Source organism: Xyrauchen texanus, chromosome 10 (assembly GCF_025860055.1).
Source record: "Xyrauchen texanus isolate HMW12.3.18 chromosome 10, RBS_HiC_50CHRs, whole genome shotgun sequence".
Taxonomy (NCBI): Eukaryota; Metazoa; Chordata; class Actinopteri; order Cypriniformes; family Catostomidae; genus Xyrauchen; species Xyrauchen texanus.
Window position 1 is genome coordinate 16,524,608 of NC_068285.1, and position 24,633 is coordinate 16,549,240.

Consider the following 24,633-nt stretch of genomic DNA (forward strand, 5'->3'; position numbering starts at 1 on the left):
TGTGTGTGTGTGTGTGTGTGTGAAAACGTGGGCTCATGGTGGTGATGGCTAAAGAAGAGATAGAGGAAACCCGGAAAACAGACAACACAGGGTTTTGATTTAGTCATCACATTTGCGTTGTCTGGCATGGTTCGTTATTGCTGCTCTGAATATTGCATTGCAAGAGATAAAACAGAAATTTTCCTGATGCACCCAGTTTGAGGCCATTTCTTCTAAAATTAAAAGTCAAAGTAGTATTCATGCATATTTAACACCAGCGATGCAAAACTTGAAATAAAAAATATTTCAGTTTGTGGCAGGAGTGTGTAGGGTTATAGATTACAAAAAACTAAAATGTTTTTATTAAATTAATTATTAAATGAATGCTTCAAAATTGTTTGGTGTCATTTTTAATAGTGCATGTTTAGACTACATTCGTTCAGTACTGTAATGATATAAAATGCATTTGGGTGTTGTTTTTTCTCACAATCATTGGTAGATCATGGTTACAAAAGACTTGCATGACTATTTTAGACCTATATTGATTTCCTTTCCCCATTTTGATGGATGAAACAGAACTATACATCAAACAAAGGTGTAAAAAGAAAATTTCACCCAAAAATTTTAATTCTGTCTTCATTTACTCACCCTCATGTTGTCCCAAACCCGTATGACTTTTTTATTCAATGGGAATGAACAAAGAGCAGCATCAACATTCTTAATACTTTCTCCTCTTTGGTTCAGTGGAAGAAAGTCAAACAGGTTTGGAACAACACAAGGGTCTATATCTTACAGAAAATGATGACAGAATAAAACATTTTGGGTGAACTAACTCTAACGTATCTAAGCAATTTAAGTTTCTCACCTGATCCTGTCTGGCACCCTCTGAGTTTGGTTTCCATCCATCATGCAGTTCCCGGCGAAGCTTGTACCACGAGCCCCACCATACTCCCTACGTAAAGCCATGGCTCCATGCGTCAGTACCGACACACCTTTTGCAATTCTTCGACGTGGCTCGTCTCTCCATCCCTGGGGTCGTACTGCAAACACGGCTTTGGGCAGACCCTCTAGACCAAGTCCTAATAGAGCGGGGCCCACTGCAAACCACATGTGTGAAGGTGTGGCCTGCCCTGATGCCCATGCTGCTTTAAAAATGTACTCCGCCTCTTCTTGCGAGCAATATAGGAGTCGCACCTATAAGGGTTGGTAGAGCAAAAACACATTTTCAAACGGTTTCCTTTTTCATTTTAAAAGGCTCTACCACAAAAGATAAACACTTTAAGGGTCATTCAGGCTGAATGCGTTCTTGCGCTAAAAAAAGTTAATGCAACAATGCAGATGTCTGTAGACGTGTTTTTAAAAGTTGTAATTTCGGAATCAATACAAGTTATATCCCGTCTAAACCGGGGCGCATCCGTTGACGTGGTGCGATGCAACAGCTTGAGGCTGTCTACACTAGACGTGTCAACATGAACATTCTAAATTGTTGTGTAGTAGCACCAGCGCATGCAGCGCAAAATGTATTGGGACACCCGTTCACTGTCGTCATGATGGATACCCTGCAACAGATGCTTCCAGTGTAGACAGCATCATTGATTATAATGGGTTCTATGGCTTTTACACTTGCGTCTGGTGTAGACATGGTGTTAAGCTCATGTTGAGTACCACAAAAAAATTATTTCAACTCGGCCCTCATTTATAAAAAAACAATGTTAAAGTAACGCAATTAAAATGAAAGTAATGGGGCCAGTTTATAAAAGCTCAAATACACACTGTTTCAAAAGTACAGTTACAGGATGTAAACATTATACATGTTAATGTATTATGTACATGTTACATGTATTGAAACTGGAATATTCCTTTAACCTGACACAGCATGTAAAAAATGTGCACTACTGCACACAATGCTGAAAAAACATCTCCGGTTACATATAACCTCGTTTACCTGAGATGTAGGGAATGAGACATTGCGTTCGATTTCTGAACTCCTTTTGGATCACGCCAATTCAGATGCAACTGTGTGAGGGACCGAGCAGGCAGACACGAGAACATAAGCTTTTCAACAAAAAAATGGGTCTTTATTTTAACCCACAATCTTTCAAACAAATAATCTGAAAATATACAAAATGAAAAAACTCAGTCAAATAACTTAATTAAACTAGACTGAAATACTAAGGTCAAATGAACAGAACAAAACTCAAATTATTGCTCAACTGAAGAGAGTAAAACTGACCTCTTTACTGAGACAACAACCAAGCTTATAAGGAAGATGGCAGGCCCAAATAAACACAACAGGGGATAAACATTAACATGACATTTAACATATAACATTTATACATCTGGATTACATACAGAAAAACAAAGAAAAAAATAACAAAAGAAATAATTCACTAACATTCCATAACTATAAATTATATATAAATATATTAAGAAAAGATTGTCAAAATCTATTTCCCTCTCCCGTGACGTTTCATCATTTGGTTTGCTCGGGTGGAATCAATTAGGAGTGAAATTTGTTGTTTCCGCCCAGACCACGTTCTTTGTCACTCTCCAGAGTGCCGCTTCCAATGGCCATAACCGCGGATCAACACCATTCATCTCTCCACATCAACGGTAACTTAAACGCAACAGAAATAAATAGAAGAAACAACGGAAATAATAATACAACTCAACTAGTATGTGTGCACTCCAAACCAGTTAACAAAGTTACCAAAATGTAAATAAAGAATTGAAATAGAAACCAGTTTGTCTTGTATCGTTATTATAAAACAAATTTAAACGAAAATGTTAACTATGCGTTTAAAGTATCTAACCAACTAAATTACTGGGATATGAAGAGAGATATAGGGAAGATTGAGAGCAGTATGTAACATGCCGTGGTACTGGACAAAGGACACAAAACACTCAAAAGTGAACCTTGTTGTAACTACCCCGAGTCTATAGAAGGGGCAGGGCATGACATTTTGACGTACATATACAACGCTTAGCTTATAGGAAGCACATAATGAAATCAACCTGCCCTGACAGTTGTGAGGGGGTGAGGTAACAAGCAGAGTTCCACTAAAGGAAACACAGAGCATATCTGTCTTTAATCATGAGTGTCCAAGGTGTGGCCGAGACACAAAGATATTAATGTATTTGTAGGGAAAACACAGTAAATACATATTCAAGCAGTATGGCCCGAGTGTGGAACCGCTTTATATTAGAATGTCTAAAGCACAGCCAAGACATAAGAAATATTGCATGTAAAGTAATTAGACAGTATAAATGAAGTATGACCGCACTTTCAAAATCTAGATGCCTAGTATTGCATTGTTGAATAGGAAATGCTAAGCGGACCTAGGAATGCACAGACACATGTGGTCCGGGAGCGAGGTGAATTCATTTAGTTCTTAAAGCGGACCATAGAACACAATGAATTAATGCTGTTGTACAGACAATATCTGTGAAGCCACCGAATGCACGTCAAGGTTGTAAAATCGTGCAAAGGTGCTGGCAAAGCCCAACCCAATGCCAGGCAAATTTCTTGTATGGAAACACCATTTTCCCATGCCCAAGAGGCAGCCATACCTCTCGTTGAGTGGGCCTTGGCATTGGCTTCCCTGAGATTTGTATGCCAGTGTTATAGCATTGACAATCCAATGTGACAGTCTCTGCTTTGAGACTGGCATGCCTTTCGAGCAACACAAAAACAAAACAAAACCTGAAAAATCTGGTCCGCTATTCTGAACTGGCTTGTGCGGGACACATAGGTGTGTAGTGCTCTGACTGGACAGAGCATATGAAGGGAGCGTTGCTTTCCGACTGGAAGGGAGGGGGATAAATGTCTTGTAAAGTGATTACCAGCACCTTAAAGTGGGTAGAGAGCACTTTGGGAATATTACTTTTTCGGTCTCAGCATGGCTCTAGATTCGCTCAGACCGAATTCCAGACAGGAGCTGTGCGTTGAGAATGCCTGCAGATCACTCACCCCCTTAACAGATGCCAGGACAATAAGAGAGCTGATTTCAAGGAAAGAGAACACAGATCAATAGTCTCGATCGGTTCAAAAGAGGCTTTAGTAAGCGCCTTCAGGCACCAAGGCCAGGTCCCATGTAGGGATTGTAGCTGGGCGGGGAGGATTCAATCGCCTCGCGCCTCTTAGAAAGCTGACCACAAAACAGTGTCTACCTACTGGCATGTCCCCACAGCTGCATGATTTGCCGAAGTAGTGGCTACATATACTTTTAGTATTGACAGAGTAAGACCTGCATCTAAGCGATCCTGTATCCAAAATGACAGAAAAAGGGCAATTAAAGGGACCGTCACATCGCGTTTTGCACATTTAACAAACACATTCCATTTGGAGGCATAGAGCCATCTCATGGATCTAGCATCCAAAACTGTATTCTTTATCACCTGTGTGAGGTCTTCATCCGATGCAACCCGCTCAATGGCCACACATGTAGATTCCATAATTCCGGCCGCTGGTGCCAAATCGTGTCACAAGCCTGAGAAAGAAGGTCCCGTCTCAGTCGGATTTCCCATGGATGCGCATATAAGAGCTCCACTCTTTCTGGAAACCATGGTTGATTTGGCTACCTCGGCGCGATCAGTAGTACTGTTTCCAATTCCTCCCTGATTTTGGAGAGGAGTGGAGGAATGAGGCACAGCGTGGGGAACACATACTTTCGACCCACTGGCCATTTGTGAGCTAAAGCATCCACACCCAATGGGGCTTGTCCTGTCATGGAATACTACAGGGAACAATGAGCGGTCTCTTGGGAGGTGAACAGATCTATCGCCGCACTCCCAAACCTGTTCCAGATCTCCGTGACCATCGGGGGTGGAGTTTCCACTCCCCTGTGATCACTTCCTGTCGAGAGAGCATGTCCACTCCGAAATTCAGGGCTCTGGGCACATGGGTTGCCCGTAACGACAGGAGATGCTCACTACTCCATTTGAAGAGCCGTCGCACAAGAATCATCATTGCTGGTGATTGACCGGCGATGCCACTACTGACTTGTTGTCGGTGCGAATCAGAATATGATGCCGTCACTTCTGAGTCGAATGATTTTAGGGCTAAAATAACCATCAACATTTCCAAGCAATTGATGTGCCAGGCCGTTTCACACTCGTCCATTTCCCTGAATGCCAGAAAGCAGTCACATAAGTTGCCCCAGCCCATGTTGGACACATCTGCAGTGACTACTTTGCATCTGGAAACCTGACATAAGGTGACCCCAGGCTGGTAATACCCCGGAGCTGCCATGGTGCTATTGCAGATAGACAGTGGTTGGTGACTACAACACAATGTTGCCCATAGCGCCATGCCCGTCGGGGAACTTGGTGGTTGAGCCAGCAATGCAAAGGTCTCATGTGTAATAGACCAAGGGGACTGACTGATGCTGTGGCTGCCATAAGCCTGAGGAGTTTCTGAAAGCATTTCAGAGGCAGAGATCTGCACAATTTGAAACTCGCTGCCATGCTGCATATCGAGTGTATTCTCTCGGCCAAGAGCGAAGCACACATTGTTACAGAGTTCAAATGCAACCCCAGGAAGGACATTTCCTGACTAGGAATTAATGAGCTCTTCTCTACATTGACAAATAAACCAAGTGTATTCAAATGTGCGAGCAACCTGTCCCTGTGTGAGTGCGCCACAGACTCTGACTGTGCTCAAATTAGCCAGTCGTCGAGGTAATTGAGTATGTGCATCCCCTCTACTTTCAGAGGGGCTAAAGCTGCATCCACACATTTTGTGAATGTACGTGAAAAACACCCATCCAGCAGAGAACGATTTGGCTCTAGCGGAGGTGACCATTTGAGCTCCAGCTCATCTATAGCTTTAGTGAGAATGGGACAAGCGACACATCCACAATCGAAGAATGGTCTCCACCTTTTAGGGGGGGAGAAGTAGTGTCCTCCATTGACCGGATGAGGCAACAGTGTCTAAAGCCGTGAGAGACACACTGTCATCATTCTCCTCTTCTTCTCCATGTTCACCAATGCCAAACTGCATGAGGGCAGAAGAGCCGTCGGGCAGTCGAAGACTTTTGCGGGACATGAGCTGGCAGTACAGCATCACAATACCTTTGCTCCATGTCCTCACCATAAGCATCCTCGTTCCCCAGGTCCTCGAGGGACAGGGGAGGCAACGGGGGAGCGAGAGCAGTCGGGTCATTGCGAATAAAAGCGCTATTTAAGTGCGGTACATCTTGAGGCACATTGCCTCACAGTGCAGGTATTCAGCCTCAACCAGCACTGCTTCTGTGAGAAACTCGTCAAATACGTTTCTTCTGGCTCTTCACAATACTCCTTTTATTATGTTACCTGTTTTAAAGCTACAAAATTGTACAAGAACAGAGTGTTTCAAACTCCCAAACCATGGGAAAAGTGGTGTACAAGGGTTTTTCTCAAGGATTTCTCACATGTTTCCAATAATCAAAGAAAAAGTCAAATATGTCAGACTTTTCAAAAGTGCTTAGACATGTAGAGGTGTTACTTTTCATTCTGGAGATGGGTTGCTTATCCCACTTGTTGACAAGTAGCCACAGGCTCCTGACAGGGAGATAAAACTACTCTTGAGATGTGAGTTGTTGACTGGTGACCTGCACCCATCCAACAATTCTTATAACAACTGTTGCAAAAGAAGCAGTGCAGAATTAATAGACTATTTATAGTCACTAAACTGAGAGGTTGCTTTTTGTAGTTTATGAATGTTTGTCAGAAAGCCAAAGTTTAAAGGCTGCAGTGTTTTGTAATCTGGAGGTGAGATAAAAGTAAAAGGCAAATTCTGCCTTTATTTACTTACCCTTGTGTAGTTCCAAACCTCTATGACTCTTGCTTACATGGAAAATAAAAGGATTGTTGGGGACTAACAACCTCCCATTCTTTATATGAAAAAAATAAGCAATGAAAGTGAATGGAGTGTTGTTGTCCCCAGCATTCTGCCTAAAATGTTATTTAGGGGGCACTTATTTTTGCAAAAGATGTTTGACGTGCCGTTTTAGGGACATGAGAATAATGTCCCTAAAACATATATTAATGACAATAATATTCTTTATTCATAATAATCAAAATTGTAATCTGGTGATATTAAAGAATGGAAATACAGCACAAACTTGTATTGGGGACTTAAATGTCACCAAATTGTAGGAATGACCCTTATATACAGACACTCCTGCACGAGACGTTGCTTTACATTGAAAAAAACAATGCGGACTCAGTGTGAACATCCCCTAAACTTAAAATGAAAAACGCTTTAATAAAAATGTGTTTATCACAAGGGAAATGCAAGAACATTTTCAGTCAAGTGTCCATGTAAAGCACTTTTTTGATATCTCACACAACTCACATGAAAGGTGTGTTAGTTTCAGGTCCATTTATCTTGATTTATGAAACATTCTCAGCTGTTTGGGTGTGAGGCGCTAAAATATGGGACAAAAAGCATCGCGTATGGATTTTATACGGAACGCAGTTTTTTTCCCTTAATTACATGATTCCTTATTTTAAGGGATGTTTTGCTAAATATATTTTGCTCATTAATTTTACCTGATACTGCTTCAGCGTTAGAGTTCCTCTCTTTCTCTTTCTCTCTCTCTCTCTCTCCACTCACTGTCATGAATTTCCTCAGTCGATGACAGGCGGCAGTGACAGCAGATATCAGGGGCGGGAAATAGTAGAATTCAAGTGATACTGCACCAATTATAACAAAGAATCGCAGGTTTCACAAAACACCATTGAATACAGTTAAAGGGAGACTAACATGACAGTAAATTATGGACTTCTGAAGCAACAAAGAAAGTGGGGATACCAAGGGAAAGTCGTTATACACAAACAGCCCTGGGAAAAAAGGAAGCATACAGCGTATATGTGCATATGGCCCAGACTACACTACTGGGACAACTGCTGAATTACTACATGCGGCGCAAGTGTCATTCACTCTGGTGTGAATATTGACACAAAATTTATAAAAAACACACAAATATAGTGGCCTGTGTTGTGCTTTCCATCATGTGTAGGTTTGTGATGACACAAGTTGATGATGTAAAAGCACCGGGGTTCGACAGGATCATACAAGAGTCTGAAACCAGACCAACACTGCGGGGGGCACCAGGAACAATCATGCTCATATTCAGACCGCAGCAAACGTGCCCAGTGTGAAAACCACCTTAGTCTTCCATGGAACACATTAACTTTCCACATAACTCTTGTTAAGGAGGTAAAATTTTGATTTTGAAATTACTGATAATGGGGCAGTTTACAATTTATCAACATGCTGGTCTTTTTGGTTAAGCTTATTAAAAGAAAAAATAGCTACTAGGCTTATGTTTCAAAGTGAAAGAGCAAATCACCAGAGGCAGGATTTTACATCTATAATAAAGCTCAATGATAGCATCTGTACTTTGATGTATTAAGTGTCTGTTGGGCCATTACAAAAACAGAACAGACATTTTAATCACTGTGAGAAAAAATAGCATCAAGTGATTTTGTATACTCATTTAACCGTTGCACTTTGAATGTGGTCCTATATCAGTCACTGATTAGGGTCTGAAAGTCTTGGTGCTTGAACACTGTGGAGAATTAATCAGTCAAGTTGTTGAATGCAGAGAATGTCTGCTGGCATGACCAGTCCTGTGGGGAATTGAGTTGGCCACCTTTGGGTCAGATGGAAACTGTCATTTAATGTCACACTGCTCAGTAACATTATGGATGCCGTCTCCCCTTTCGTAGGTCACACGACCTCCTTCTCTTTGGGAGCCTTCACATAAAGGCCACAGTACGAATGAAGGAAAGAAAAGAAAGTAAGGGAGGGTGGAGAAAAGGAAAGAAGAAAAGAGTGGAATGACACAGGGGCAGTGAGCGGGAAGGTTAATCGAGAAAGCAAGCTATGGTGGAAGCGACGTATAGAACACATGAGGAGCTTGACCATATGGTGCTGATTTTGGAACACTACAAAATAATTGCTCTAGAGGAATTAGAGCTGCCTTTCCCTTTTTCATTGTCATCTTCATACTTCTATAATTAACCAAGAATGATTTGGTAATACAATTGTTAATTGCACTTCCAGTGAAGCCACTTTGAATTGAAATGGAAAAACTGAAAAAGGAGCCGAAGAAGGGGGGAGCGGCAGTTCGTTGAAAGGAAAAGAAACAGAGGAAAATAATGAACTTGACAAGTGCAACAGAGAAAGACTAAGAGCTTCCAATGCATTCCACAAAAATGTACAGTTCGGAGAGGAGTTCACATGAGGATTTGTAAAAGAGAAGAGATTAAAAATAAGATGGAATGTTACTTGAAATTATGCAGATCTTAGCCATAAATTTAATTTATGTTGATTATCAAAGTAATAATAAAGACTGAAACAAAAGTCTGAGTCCACTCAAGTAAATGTGTCTATTTTACATTTTCCTAGTTTAATATAGTTTTTATAATATTTATTTTATTTAATCAACAATTTGAGTGAAAATTGTAAATTAAAAATGTATTTCAGAAGAGCTGGTATGGGATCATGATCCATGAACAACCCGATGATCCATATTATGCTGCATGATTTGAGAATGTTCCAAAGAGCATCTTCTGTGCTTCATTGGAAGCAAGGAAATCTGACTATTTAACAAAAAAGCTATTTAACATTTTCACCATTATTGCCCAGCAAAAAAAGATAGTTCATTGAACATATTTTGGCCTTTTGTGACAATATGCCCCAATAGCAGGTCATGTTGTCACAGTATATGGTGAATGTTGTCATGATGGAACCTGCCATTAAAGGAGTAGTTTACCCAGAAATGATAATTCTCTCCTCATTTACTCACCCTCATGCCATTCCAGGTGTGTCTGACCTTCTCTCATCTGCTGAACACAGATTTAGTTTTTTAGAAGATTATTTCAGCTCTTTTGCCCATACAATGCAAGTGAATGGGTGCCAAAATTTTGAAGCTAAAAAATAAAATAAGCCAGCTTAAAAGTAATCCACATTGTCCTCAGAAGCAATATGATAGTTGTGGGTGAGAAACAGATCACTTTCACATTCTTCTTCTTGTGTTTTTGGTGATTCAAATTCTTCAAGCATATCGCCCCCTACTGGGCAGGGAGAAGAACTTCTGGCAAAAAATGACTTATATATTGATCTGTTTCTCACAGTAATGGATGTATAATGGAGTCATATGGATTACTTTTATGATGCCTTTATGGGCTTTATGGAGCATAAAAATGTTGGCACCCCTTCACTTGCATTATATGGACCTACAGAACTGAAATATTCTTCTTCAAATCATGATTTGTGTTCTGCATAATAAAGAAAGGCATTCACATATCTGGGATGGCATGAGGGTGAGTAAATGATAAGATCATTTTTATTTTAGTTTAAAATAAAGAGCGCAAATGCGATCTAAGGGATCTAAAGATGTGTTTAAAGATTGAGTATTAACATTGAATATTTTATATATATATAATTTTTAAATATTTAAAGATAACTATGTATAATTATACATTGATATAAATATGTATAATCATTATATATTGAATTATTGTTATATGAGGGGCTTTCTCAACAAATATTTGTATATGCGATTAAATGCGATTAATCACGATTAATTAATTGGGACACCTTGTAATTAATTTGATTAAAAAATGTCATCAATTGACATCCCTAAAAAAATTATATATATATATATATATATATTTTCCCTCTCCTGACCTGTGCTTCATTCTCCTTCAGTAGCCTGCGGGTACGTGCACCTCCTGGGTCATCGGTCAGGTTGAGCATCACCACGCTCTTTCTCTCCCAACCAATGAAGGAGCCATCTATCATACCCTCAACCATAGCCATGAAGTCCTCGTAGCCATGGTGGCGTGTGGTAACCACAGAGAATGAAGTCCAATCAAACTCCTCTAGAACTTCAAAAATGACCTCCAGTTGCAGGGCAGTAGAACAGGAGAACTGCAAGTAGACGGAGCCACTCTCCTGAAAATGAGAAGATTTTTTTTTTGAATAATGCATAAAACTTAAATAATACATAGAGAGCAACACTTCAAAAAAGGTCTAGTACCAAAATGCACACTGCGGCAGTCCTACATACATTCTATGGGTGGTACACTGGTGAGCAGAGCATGATTTGTTTATTTTTTATGGATGTCTATGGAGGAGATGCTTGAGTGTGCTGAATAAGATGCTTTTGAGAGGAAACAGCTCATCACTTAATGAATTGACTGACTGTCCACTAATCTTCAACATGTTTTCCACTATTTTACTACTTTTCCAAAATGTTATTGAATGTAAATATGTGTGGAGTTTACTACAATAAAGACAGACTATTTTGCGACAGTTAGGTGTAAGTTTACGGCTCTCCCCATTCATTTGTAAGGTATGGGAAAGGCCCGTCTGCCAACAAGCTTTTCCCGGCCTCTCTAGGGCTGAGGAGGGGGACGAGGTGAGGGAAGACAAAAAAATTAGGAGAGGGAAAGGGCAAAGCTGAGTGACAGTGAGAGAGAGAGAGAGAGAGAGAGAGAGAGGAGAGAGAAAATACTTGGTTAACCGAAGCCCAGATACACTGTCGCCCGGCCCTCAGCCACACCCCAACCTCTGGCGGATGACTCGCTGCTCCCCCGGTGGATGGGTCCTAATGATGGGTCCTCCGGCCCCGGGCAGATGGTCACGCTCCTCCCCATCCGCTTTTCTTTATGTTCTCTGTTCTTTTATCTATGGGGGGAAACAGCAGCGTGCCTCAGTTCCACGGTCGCAGTAACGTCTCCGTCCCCGGACGGACGGCCACGGCTGCTCCTGGGTTGGCTGGTAGTGGCGAGGACTCCACGACAGAACATCCCTCCCCCTTCCCAGGCTTCGGCACCAATGTAACAGGGTTAAAATGGGAAAGGAGGAGGAGGGAACCGACAAACCATCAAAATAATGTTTAATGAGAAATTAAAACATTAAAACAAAACATAAATCACAAACGCACACACTGCAGCTGCATGTGGCTCTCTCTGTCCCGAACTGTCACATTTATTCTTCTCCTTGGCTCATTACCCCGATAGGGGGCTGGGCATGCATAGTCACACGCACGTGTCGTAACACGCTAGTTGACCATTAGGCTCTCTCTGATGGTAAAAATGTGGAGGTTGTTATCTTAGAAAAGATGATCGGTGGTGTTTACGCAGCATGTTATGATTTGATTTAATTTCATATAAATAAATACACTCAAAAGTCCAAATATTGCACGACGATCGCAACGTGAAGTAAAATGAACTAAATATATATCTTCTATACAAGTTGTTATTAACAGTAATTCATTAACAGTAATTAAACAATTCAATTAATGTTAACGATTAATGATCATTAATAAATTCTCAACAATAGATTAAGAAATCCCTAGTCTAGTCTAGTTTTAATGATTCAAAAATAAACAACAGAGAAAAACACAACACATACACATTGAATCAACATTTAACCCCAACTAATATCCCTCCCCAATCACCAACCGCACCCTGACCCCCAACAAACACCCCTGTGGTCACATATATATATATATGTATATATATATATATATATATATATATATATATATATATATATATATATATATATATATAATGTTTAAATGTTTCACCATTTCTGATTAATCAGGTCTTTTTCCCTCCTTTTCTCCTCCAAGACTACGGCTTCTTTCTCATTCAGATCAATACAGTCATTCTTAATACCCACACAGCATGGCGTAAAGCATTCATTGCTATTCATAAGCCTGTGTTTCAGGTGACATTAGTGTCCTTGGCTGCTTTAGGACTTGAAACATTCTGTTCGGTTTTGCTCAGCTCTTTTTATTTATATATATATATACAGGAAGGTGACCATTCCCCTGTACATTCGGAGAGATTTATTACTCTGACATGAATCCGTATTTTCTGATGGTGAAAAATAGCAACGCTTAGGCTGACACTTGCTAATGTATCATAATCATGATCAAATACATCATAAATGTGGCATGACAACTGTTTTGTGCCTGCCAGTGACGCTGGCCATTAAACGAGAAGTGCGCCATCTTTATAATTGGCTATATTTCCTTACAAATTCAACCGGTCTAAGTGTGACCTCTATAATGCTTCGACGAATCATTTGCGTACAGATGTTTTGTGCATACTGCAGCTGCTTAGACAACACATTACAGTAAATATTGCAATTGCAGTGATGCAATTACGTGGAGACAAATAATTTGTATTGATCTCAGATTACCAACATATGCGAGTAAACAGCATATTCTGAAAAAATATTTGCTTATAGAAAAATGTCAAGTGTATTTATGCCTGTAGAGAAGTTAACATACTAAAATATATGTGTTCTCAGAAAACTGCTTAGGGAAGGGAGTATTTGTGTCTGTAGACACCTGACACAATGATCACAATAAAATAGCAATCATGACATCAAGAAACAATTGGCTGTTAAACTCACTGATGTTAAGTTGTGTCTTGAACTAGAACAGCTTTCCCAAATCACAAACATTTACTGTGGAAATGAAGACTCAATTAACTCCATGGTGCTTTTCCCTTATGTATAATTTCCCCTTAGGTGTTACCTTGACAATCTGGCTGAATTTTGTTTGTTTCATAATTACACACTGAATGATAGCATGTTTATGATACATATTTAAAATGTAAGCAGTGGAATTTAAAATTCAACGCACTTGGTATGTGTAATAGCATGCTTGTTAAATGCTTATTACAATATTACATGTGTTCACACTGTGTGACCAAAGGATGAAGCTTGGCTATTACATCGGGTCTTTCAAATAATAACCTGACAGAGAAGCCGCAAACCTGGTGAGGAGAAAATGGAGTAGCATTAACCAGGCATAAAGGCTCACCTCCGCTCTACATTTAAATGAAGAATCGCTTGTAAAGCTCAAAGAGCTTAAAGTAGTACTGTAACTTGCAGCAATGTAGCACTAAAATGGGTCAGGTTTTATTTTTCACAGGCACTTCAACTAAGTATTTGAAACAAATACACTAATAAATTTGATACACCAAAATTGGAGCAGGTGTATAATTTTGACTTTATTATATTTATTATAAGAGAGAGAGAGAGAGAGAGAGAGAGAGAGAGAGAGAGAGGTAATCACAGATAACTGCCTGACATTTTTCACAATCTTCTGTCAAATCATTATTTGTTCATCCTTCTAAAACTTTTTAAACTACAAGGATATATAAACATAATACATATAAAACATTTGTCAAAATGCCACATCTAAATGGCTTTAGGTAAAATGAAGTACCTTCTGAAGGCAGCAATTACATTTTTTTACATATAAAAAATGGAACAACCTGTTCTGCAGTCTTTCAGCACCCAAAAATGTGTATCATATTTTCAGAAATGTATCGATCAAAGCTATATTAGTTAGTTTATCAAAATCAATTGTCTTTTTTTTTCTTTCTTTCTTTAAAAAAATGACCCATTTAGTTTTACAGGACACTTCTGGAACATCTATTTTTGAGTTTGAGTTTTGAGTTGCTTTAGAAGTGGAGGTTCTGAAGCTTTTGTGCCAATTTCTCAAACATGCCTATCAAATATAGAAACAATAAGAGCTCAGTGGTCTAAAAATGTGTCTTCCTCGTGGAACACATAAAAAGCTCTCAATATATACTTTTTAACATTTGCCCACTTGTAATCAGAGGTTACAGTCTTTAAAATGACTGGACTCCACAATGACACAGTTGGTGCTGCTGTTAGGGAGATTTGAAAGACTTCAAGACATTTAAAATTGCAGTATTGCACTGAAATGTCATAAGCTATGTTTTGTGGTATTGAGCTCGACACCAGTGTTGTGAAACATTTCATATTCATTGCAACAGACTTGAACCAGAAGTTGTGCATTTGCTAGCTCTTGCCCCTGAGACACAAATTTTATTTTGTACTTCATTGAGCGCCATACTGAGGTTCAGATGGAAAAAATGATAAATTTTAAGCAATCGAAAGCTTTTGGAGAAAAACATTTACACTGGAAGGCTATTTCTGTAAAATCAGCCAAAAATACAAACAATGTATGCAATTTTACAGTTTGTTTTTATCTTTGGGGAGAAAAACAAGTGCCAGAGGTGTTTGTGTTTTCAAAAGTATCACAATACTAACAGACTTCAGTCTACTCTGATTCTGCAGCTTTGATTTTCTTGAAATCAATCACCTTCAAACAACTGAAACTGGATTTGCAGCATTAGACTTTGCAGCTATTACAGAGCGAGCCAAGTGCCAAAACTAGAGGCTCAACCATCTTCTCTCTTCTCAAACCAAATAAAAACAGCTGTTGTAATTAAATATTGTCCATTTATATTAATTAAACTACTTAAATGACCCCTTTGTGCAGTGCTCTGGTTGGTGGGTTCGTGGAGAGGTAACGGACATCACTGATGGCCTGCGAGAATGAGTTAACGGCATGGCTCCAAGCACATGCTCTCTCACCAATCCACAACACACAAGCGTTTCTAAGTGCAGTTAATAAAAGTCTAAGCAAGCAAATGAAAATGTAATGTAATATTTTTCCACAGGAGAGAATGACAGCAGAAAGGCTCTCTCCTGAGTGTAAATAAAACAACACAGATAGCATGAAAATTATTTGAGTTTAATTGGTCATCTTAATTATGCAGGAATCTTATTAAGTGGTGTGACACTGTATATTTTTGAGTCCACCGCCACATGTAAACAGCAGAACTTGGTTACTGCAGAATGAATCATTTAAAAAATAATTTTACCAAACAAGCCCAGACGGTGTTAGTTCACAGGAGCAGAAAAAAAGTGTAAAATAGACAGAGATTTTGAATATTTTTTAAAGCCAGGGCATGTGTTGACAACAAAAGGCTTAAGTGACAAAAGAGACCATCAAAAGGCCTCTGACTGAGTCATTTCTGAACATAATAGATCTACCGGATGTGTTTGTGGAAGAATAACACTTGCACACTGTAATCACTGAGCGGATACAAAACAGCTGAAATCTCACACCCCTTCTACACACAGTATTTTCAGTTGCTGATGGCACCTTACTCTGAAAATACAATGTTATCTTAATAAATATTCATTGCATTTATATTAAAGGCAAGTTATGCAACAAAAAATTTATTGCATGCATAAAACGTCCCCACTACCTGATAGAGAACACTGAAGTAGGTGTCCTTAGAAATCACAATTGTCTCTGTGAAACTGTGACTGCCCTAAAAACTCTGTAAAGAGTAGGGCTGGGACGAATTATCGAAATAATCAACGTCATCGATTACAGAAATACATCAATTTGCATAACATGCGTCGGTGCATCACAATGGAATAATTAAAATGGCAGCGCCTGGTTTAAGCATGGATTCCCACCTAAAAATGTGGTGCTGTATAATATATGCAAATTGGAAATGGCTTATCGTATCGAAGCGAACGCATCCCGGAGCACTTGTTAAGGCGGCAGCACCGTAAGTCCGGTTTACATTTATCCCCACCCAAACATGACATAGTATTACAACACGTGTTTCTGTTAGTAATAGTCACTTAAAATAGATTTTCAGCACTCTAAATTGCGGGTAAATTTTGCACTATGCGACCAAAAAACCTTAGTTATTAGCCACTGGCAAGTAAATTTTAACATTTAACTCGCCAGTGATAGTTGTGTAGTGTCCGAGGCCCCTTTACTGAATAAAAAGCAGTTGATTAAGAAGCTGGATTCAGCCTCGTCTTTCCCTGCATGATGTCTCATGAGGAAAAAGTAGGAAAAAGCACTTGTGTCTCATTCAGTTGAACTCCAAACATCTCATGGAACCGCACCGCTGACGTCACACGAGCAGCTCACTTGAGCGCGTGTGAAGATGAAACACTTCTCAAGCGCTCTGATGAGCCCGCCGTCTACAGAGGCTTGCGCAAAACTCCTGCGAAAATATATACACGGTATAAACGGATTCATTTTGTGAACGCAGAAGTGCTCCAGTTTCACTTAACAGTCATGTAATGGCAAATATGTGTGGTCATTGTGGGTTTATTCACGCAGTGTTAATAACAGGCAGTGAGACAGAGATGCCCTGCTCTATTTCTGTGGAGATGATAACATCCAAGAAACAGAATCTCAAAGTCTTCCTTCATGAGAAATTAGGGCTTGTGAGTTAATCAGAGAGCCTTAATATAATGTGTGAAAGTGACTTTCAGGAGGAATATCAAAACATTGTGCAACCTGCTAAGAGTTCAATTTTATTTTGGAGAGATTTTATGTTTGACTGCTACAAACATAGTCTCTCCAAAATAAAATTAATGTTGGACTGTAAAATGGAGATTACCAGTTAAGACGGGGCTATTTTTGTTGAGGAATAATGCCCTGCATTGCACACTTTGTTTCTTGTACATTTGCTTGTGTTTAAGAGAAGATCATTTATTAAAATATTGAAATATTAATAAAGTTTTTTATATTGATTTTGGGTTAATTAATTGTTATATTAATCAAGTAATGAAAATAAAAAGTAATAGTCATTAGATTAATCGACTAATCGGAAAATAGTTAGATTAATCGATAAAAAAATAATCGTTAGGTGCAGCCCTAGTAAAGAGCAAAACAGAATCTGGGAGCATCCCATCATCTTTAAGCCAATCAGAACACTTAGCTATCTACCTGTGAATCCTCTTGCGCATTTGGGTCTTTGTAAAGAGGGTTTGGAGAGAGGTTGTGGTTGAGGTGATGGTGACAGTTTAACTCCGGAATATTCGGTGTTCAGTACAAGTAAAGCTCAATAAACAGCATTTGTAGCATAGCGTTGATTAGCACAAAGAATTTACTTCAACCTGGCCCTTCCTTCAAAAATAAATAAATAAATAGAGCTGTAAAGTGTCATTTTAGGGTTTACAGCGTTCATAGGTACATCCTTATAAGTTGTAAAATTGTAATTTAACTTAACACAGAAAAGGTTTGTAAGCAATTTTATCACACTTAAATCATGATAACATGCATATTGTTTACATCTTGTGGTTATACTTTTAAAAAGTTAATTTTTAAACGTTTACAGATTTAAAAGGCCCCATTCACTTCTATACTAAGCGTCTCACTGTAACCTATATTTTTGCAATTTTTAAAGAAAAGGAGTCTAAATACATTTTTGTGGTTATAAACATAATGCCACAAATGCTGTCGACTGAGCTTAACTTGTACTGAACCCAAAATATTACTTCAAATAGAACTTAAAAAACGGCTGAAAGAGCTTCTAGCACCTTTAAACACAATGATCATTGTAGGCAAAGGAATTTCAAGTAAATTCTTTTACATATATCTAAGGATACAAATCAACCACCAATGCTAAATCTTAACTGCAAATAGAGGATTTGTGGCATAGTTGTAGATGGGCTAGTAACAAAGTATGTGGGGTCAAACTCTGTACAGAACAGTCAATAATCTATTACCATTATATATGCAAGCGTCTGCTAAGTCAAGACAACATGTTGTGCATTGATTTGGTATAGATTATAATGGATTATTCTTCCAAATTTATACTGTTTGTGTATTCAGAATAATTTCAAAACCTTTCCTTTTTTTCACAAAAATATTTTGCTCTGTTTTTTCTACAAGAGCCCTTTCCATTCACTCTTAAAAAAAAAAAAAACAGCTGAACTTTATTGTTGACTAATGCTTATTAATTTAAATAATTTGGCACTGTTTGAATAAAACTGGAAGAGGCATATCTGGGAGACATCTCTGTTGTTCCAAGTCATTGCAGTATGGATTGTGAGGATAACTGAGGTTATCGCTGAAATATTAACAAATACTGCAATAATAAATCTCCGGGGAAAAGTGTTATAGTATAATAATTTAATATATAATAATAATAAAATAATTAAGTCTAAAGGAAATGGAAATTAACTTTACTCCATTTCAATTCACAATCTGTACAGACTCATGCCTGTGGTTGTATACTTCCATTCTATCAATTTTATGAATTTTAAATCTAACACTGTGTTCTAACCAGGTGTGATGTGACAAGTTTCTTGCAATTTGTTCATCCACACTGAATGTGAAACTGCTGTGCGACTTGACACAGTCAAGGCAATTCAGAACATACAGTATTTGATGTTTGATAGAAAACAACAGTGCCTGTACACTTTTTCAGCCGCCAGGAAGTATTTTTACCATGAATTTTCTGCATAGGTATTTAATAAAATCCTTCATAAAAGAGTTTTAAGCCATTAAACAAAACAACCAGCAGGGTGAATCATAACAATACAAACTTAAAAAGTAGACTAAAAGTGGTTCAAGGAACAAAAACAAAAATTCTTTTTTATGTTGGTAACCAGTTCCAATCATTTTTGGGTCAAACCAAAGACCAGTGACTTTATAAAAGTACATTTTTGGTTACACTTTCTGTTTCCCAAAAAATGGAACTTCACTCTTTTTAGTAGAACATATGTGCTTTGATCCTGAATGGTAAAAAATGTATTTCTCAGTTGTTTCCAAGCCTTCACTGAATTAATGTTAGATATTATGCATTAATGCAGATTTGATGCTGCCAGGTTATGACTGAGCATATCTTTAATTAAAACAAATAATTAAAATAAAACTAAATAAATTAACAATTATTAAAGAATTCAAAGAAAATTATTCCGATAAGATGACGTTTAGTCCAAACGTGCCCACGCAGTTTCTGCATGCATCCAGGAGAGAGAGATTTAGGTTGTTAATTAATTATAGATAGGCCATATGTACTGTTTATTTGAAATATTTTGGGGGATATATTTAATATAAAGGATATATTTATTGAAAAGGCGATATTTTACATAGGCTACTGTATACTATGCTTGCTATGATTTCTATGTTGATAAATACCCCACATGGGAGGAATTAGTTTTTTCAAATTGAAGATGAAATAACGTGTTAAAGGCTTACAAGGTATTGACAATAATTAATTTCCCAATAGAGGAAATAAATGGTATATTACATCTGGAAACAGACTGTTGTGCTCTAAAGTTGTTTGGAGTGGAATATTGGACCAATGAGATTTAACAGTGGGCTGGACTACCAAGGGCAAAAAATAGAAACCAAACAAACAACAAGATGTCCTGTTGCTCATCACTTGTCCATGTCACTGCTGGTATAGTCAACATATTTCCATACAATATATATATATATATTTATAACACACTGTATATTTCTCTTCCATGAAGAGATTTCATAATTGTGACATTAGTCTAATTTCCCTGATTCAGCTAGATGTGAAAATTTAGTCAAAAATGTTGGTTATCCGATTAAGTTATGATAACTACATAGATCAGGTGGGGTTTATTCGGGGCCACAGCTCTTCTGATAACATTAGGTGTTTCATTAATATCATGTGGTCAGTTGCGAATGATCAGTCTCTGGTCCCTGCCATCTCACTTCACGCCAAAAAAGCATTTGATATGGTAGAATGGGATTATCTTTTTAAGATTTTGGAAATGTCTGGGTTTGGGAGTACATTTATTGGTTGAATTAAGTTACTTTATAGACACCCTGTAGCAGCAGTACAAACAAATGGATTAATTTCAGATTATTTTTCTCTGGATAGGGGCACCCGTCAGGGATGCCCTCTTTCCCAATAATTGCTCTGTATTGCCCTGGAACCATTAGCAGCCACGATAAGAAAGGAAGATGATTTTCCAGGGGTGGTGGCGGGAGGTGTGGTGCATAAGCTTTTGCTTTACGCAGATGATATTTTATTATTTGTCTCTGACCCTTCTAGATTTATGCCTTGCCTCCACAGAATTATTAATTCCTTTTTCAAGTTCTCTGGATACAAAGTCAGTTTTCTCTTATTTCAAGCAATTTGATAGAATCGCAAAGTCCTTCATTTGGAGTAGTAAATGTCCAGGACTACATTTCAACAAATTACATAGGCCGATTTACAAAGGTGGACTAGGCTTACCCATGATTTTGTTTTATTATTATGCATTCGATCTCAGACATTTGGCTCATCGGGTGCTTCCACCTGAAAGAGCCCCTCCCTGGTTTTCCATTGAACAGGAGGTCCTTTCCCCTATTTCACCATTGCAAAGCCTCTCTATCAAACTAACCAGAGAAGTTAAGTCACACTCCGTTATGTCACATTTGCACACGATTTTGACAAGAGTGTCCAGAGTATTTAATTCAGACATTTATTTATATGTTGCCTCATGCATATGGCTAAACCCAAAATTATGTATCAATAAGTCCCCTTTCTGTTGGTCAGAGTGGATTGTAAGGGGTTTGTTACACTCTGCGACCTGTATGAGAGTGGAGTTTTGAGATCTTTTGAGAATTTGGGTCATCCTTTTGGGATTCTCAGATCTCAGTTTTATAGGCATTTACAGCTGCGCCACATGCTCATGTACGGTTTTTGGGAGTAGCTACAGAATAAAGTCATACATGTAAAACAAAATTAAAAAATTTGTATCGCTCCCAGTTAGGACATATTTAAAAAGAAACTGCCAGATAATTATGAAAGAATGTTAACTCTTACCTGTGGCTCCCTCCCCAGGCCGGCCCCTCCCCCCACTGCAATGACAGGCACTCCTGTTTGGGCCGAGACAAACTCCAGCATTGGTGCTAATGGTGCACGGTTGGGCGGAGGTGGCTTCTCTTCTTCAAACACAAGGCCTTGCAGTGGAGTGGTCGCCAACAATTCACACAACTGTAGCAACAGGCTCCCTGGACTGCTCTCATTCACAGCCAGCCAGATGACATTAGCTGGCCCCCAAGGTGTCATAACACTCTCACCAACCTGTCCCGACCAGGCCCGACTCAGAACACCCGTCCCCGAGCTGCTACTTGGCCCGGCACCGGAGCCAGAGCCTGCCGCAGAAGAGCCGACCACACCCCCCACCCCGGCGCTCGTTTCCGGGAGGTGGGAGGAGCCGGAGTGGACCACAGCAATGTTGACTCCGCCCGAAGCCCCTCCCGAGTCCCTCTCTCTCTCCCGAGGACGGAGCAGCAGTGGGGGGGAGGGCTGGGCCGGCCCAGTGCATGCCAGCACAGCCAATAGGAATGAAAGAGCGGGCCTTGCAGCCATGACAAGAGCAAAGTGTCACTTGGGTGTGTAGCGTTGTAAACAGGAACAAAACCTTAAAGGAGAAAAGAAAGAATGTTAGAAACAGTACAAGGCCGTACAGTGCAACAGTTTTGCTTGCATTTGCAATTAAAAATTCTTAAAAGGCGACAACAAAATGTAATCAATTTGCACGCAAGCAAAGTATCATTTCTGCCTACAAAGAGTACTGCAAACAAAGAACACGTAAAATGAGGAGGTTGCCGTAGATGCAGAATGATCCTCCTGTGTGGTGATCGCCTGACCAATCTCGAGCAGTGGAGGATATTGGATTAGTTGATACAGGTAGTCACCTAGGATAACAGTGTTTTCTGGGGCACCTTGACGAGCAGTGATAAGTCCGAAATATTTCCACAAACCAGTTCTTTCGGATGGTTTGAATTAACCGGTTAAATACAAAAAAAATGATTCAACAGTTCAGTTATGTCATCATGTAATAACGTCACTAGAACGTAATTCTAACATCCCGGTGTCATGCTATTCACACCGAAACATTTAAATAAAGCCATATGTAAAAGCATAATTACGTTTTAACAATAAGGGTGTTTTTAAAAATATGTCTATTTGGCTAGTAAATATTCATCTTTTACAGTGTGTTGTGCCTTGTGAGCGCAAAGCAAAAGCAAAATCTGAAAATAAAATGTGCAATCTTGCATACTACATTGCATGAAGTTATATACAGTATATAAATTCTATATATATATATATATATATATATATATATATATATATATATATATATATATATATATATATATATATATATATATATAGAATCTCTGTTTTCTTAAAGGAATCATTCACCTGAGAATGAAAATTCTTTCATCATTTACTCACCCTTATCCCATCCCAGACGTGACTTTCTTTCATCTGCTGAACTCAAATGAAGATTTTTAGAAGAATTTCTCAACTCTTTTGGTCCATACAATCCAAATGAATGGGTGCCAAAAAATGTTAAGCTCAAAAAAAAATCACATAAATCAGCATAACAGTAGTCCATAAGACTCCAGCGGTTAAAACAATGTCTTCAGAAGTGATACGATAGGTGTGGGTGAGAAACAGATCACTTTCACATGCTTCTTGTGTTTTCGATGATTCACATATTTTACGCATACTGCCCCCTACAGGGCACGGAAAATAATTTCTAGCAAAAAATGACTTAAAGATTGATCTCTTTATTACCCACACCTATCATATCGCTTCTGAAGATATTGATTAAAACACTGGAGTCATATGGATTACTATTATGCTCCCTTTATGTGGATTTTGGACACAAACACTATCTCTCTCTTACACACACACACAATGTGTGATGTGCATTGTCTTTCATGTAAATCTTTTGAGGAATAATTCAAGATCTACTTATCATATTATGTTGTGTTTGCGCTTGTGAATCGGGATAGTCTGCTGTAAGTTACAATATATCATTACTGTATCTATGTTATATGTATGTTTCAGGAAGTAATAAGGAAAAACGTGATAAACGTGTTTATTACATTTATGTGGGTCAGTGGGAATTTCATACAATAACTCACTGCAGTTTAGCCTCTGAGTGAAATAAATAATTTTTTTGCTCATTGCATTCTACTAATTGAGACTTTTCCAATGATATATAAAACATGGCTATTTAATATTTTAATGGTTATACAAACTCTGAATATAAATGTTGTGATAACAAATTTGTAAATGATAAGAACGAAACAGTTCTGATTTGTCAGCAAATTAAAATGCACCATTTAAGAATTAGTTGGATCAGATATATGCATTGTAAAATCCAGATTCTATGCTTTAAAATTATACTTATTTAGTTCAGATCAAGCAATTGGTTATTAATTGATTATATTAATATTATTATTATTATTGTTGTTTTCAGCTGGGAGTGCCCCCCACTGGCCCGGTATAAGCTTAGTTCAATTAATCCTTCTTTAATACATTTTCTTTATATATATATATATATGTTAAAAAACGAGTACAAAATAGGGCTGGGCGATATGGCCAAAATTGTTATCACGATATAATTTACACATTGCACTTTCTTTTTTTTATTTCCAAGTTGATGGAAGAAAAGAAGAAAAAAAAATTCTAATCTGTCAAAATAGTCTCTACAAAACTGCACAGGGGGTCCAGAGCAGTGCGGTCTGCAGAATCTTTTACCAATTTTACCTTCTTCTACCATTTATCAATTGAAAATTAATGTTAAAAGATCTTCTGTTAGTTCTGAAGCATAGTGACAGCAGTCCAGTATTTGGTGGAACATTTTTACATTAAAATTAAATATTTTTTATATTTCTTTAGATTCAGATACCCAAGTATGGGGCATAGAAGCCCTTGTGACTGTGGAATGATGCTGAATGTGGGTTCAGGGGTGTCCCGAGAAATAAATTTGAAAACGTTTAAAAAAATATAAGTGTGTACTCCAGGTAGGGAATGAAGTTTTGCCCCAAGTGAAGGAGTTCAAGTACCTCGGGGTCTTGTTCACGAGTGAGGGGACAATGGAGCGGGAGGTTGGCCGGAGAGTCGGGGCAGCAGGGGCGGTATTGCACTCGCTCTAGCGCACCGTTGTCACGAAAAGAGAGCTGAGCCGAAAGGCAAAGCTCTCGATCTACTGGTCAATTTTTGTTC

At 38.5% G+C, this 24,633-nt stretch overlaps 1 protein-coding gene across 1 annotated transcript in view; it reads right to left on the bottom strand.

Moving 5' to 3' along the window:
• LOC127650830 (glutamate receptor ionotropic, NMDA 2D-like) overlaps window positions 1-21,975 on the bottom strand; it is a 62,967-nt gene extending 40,992 nt beyond the window's left edge. The window contains exons 1-4 of the mRNA XM_052136471.1: window positions 21,778-21,975; window positions 21,427-21,687; window positions 10,661-10,927; window positions 845-1,173 (exon numbers count right to left, since the gene is read on the bottom strand). Coding sequence (XP_051992431.1) covers window positions 845-1,173; window positions 10,661-10,927; window positions 21,427-21,687; window positions 21,778-21,975 — 1,055 coding nt within the window. The remainder of the gene's footprint in view (window positions 1-844; window positions 1,174-10,660; window positions 10,928-21,426; window positions 21,688-21,777) is intronic.
• Window positions 21,976-24,633: the final 2,658 nt, after the last annotated feature.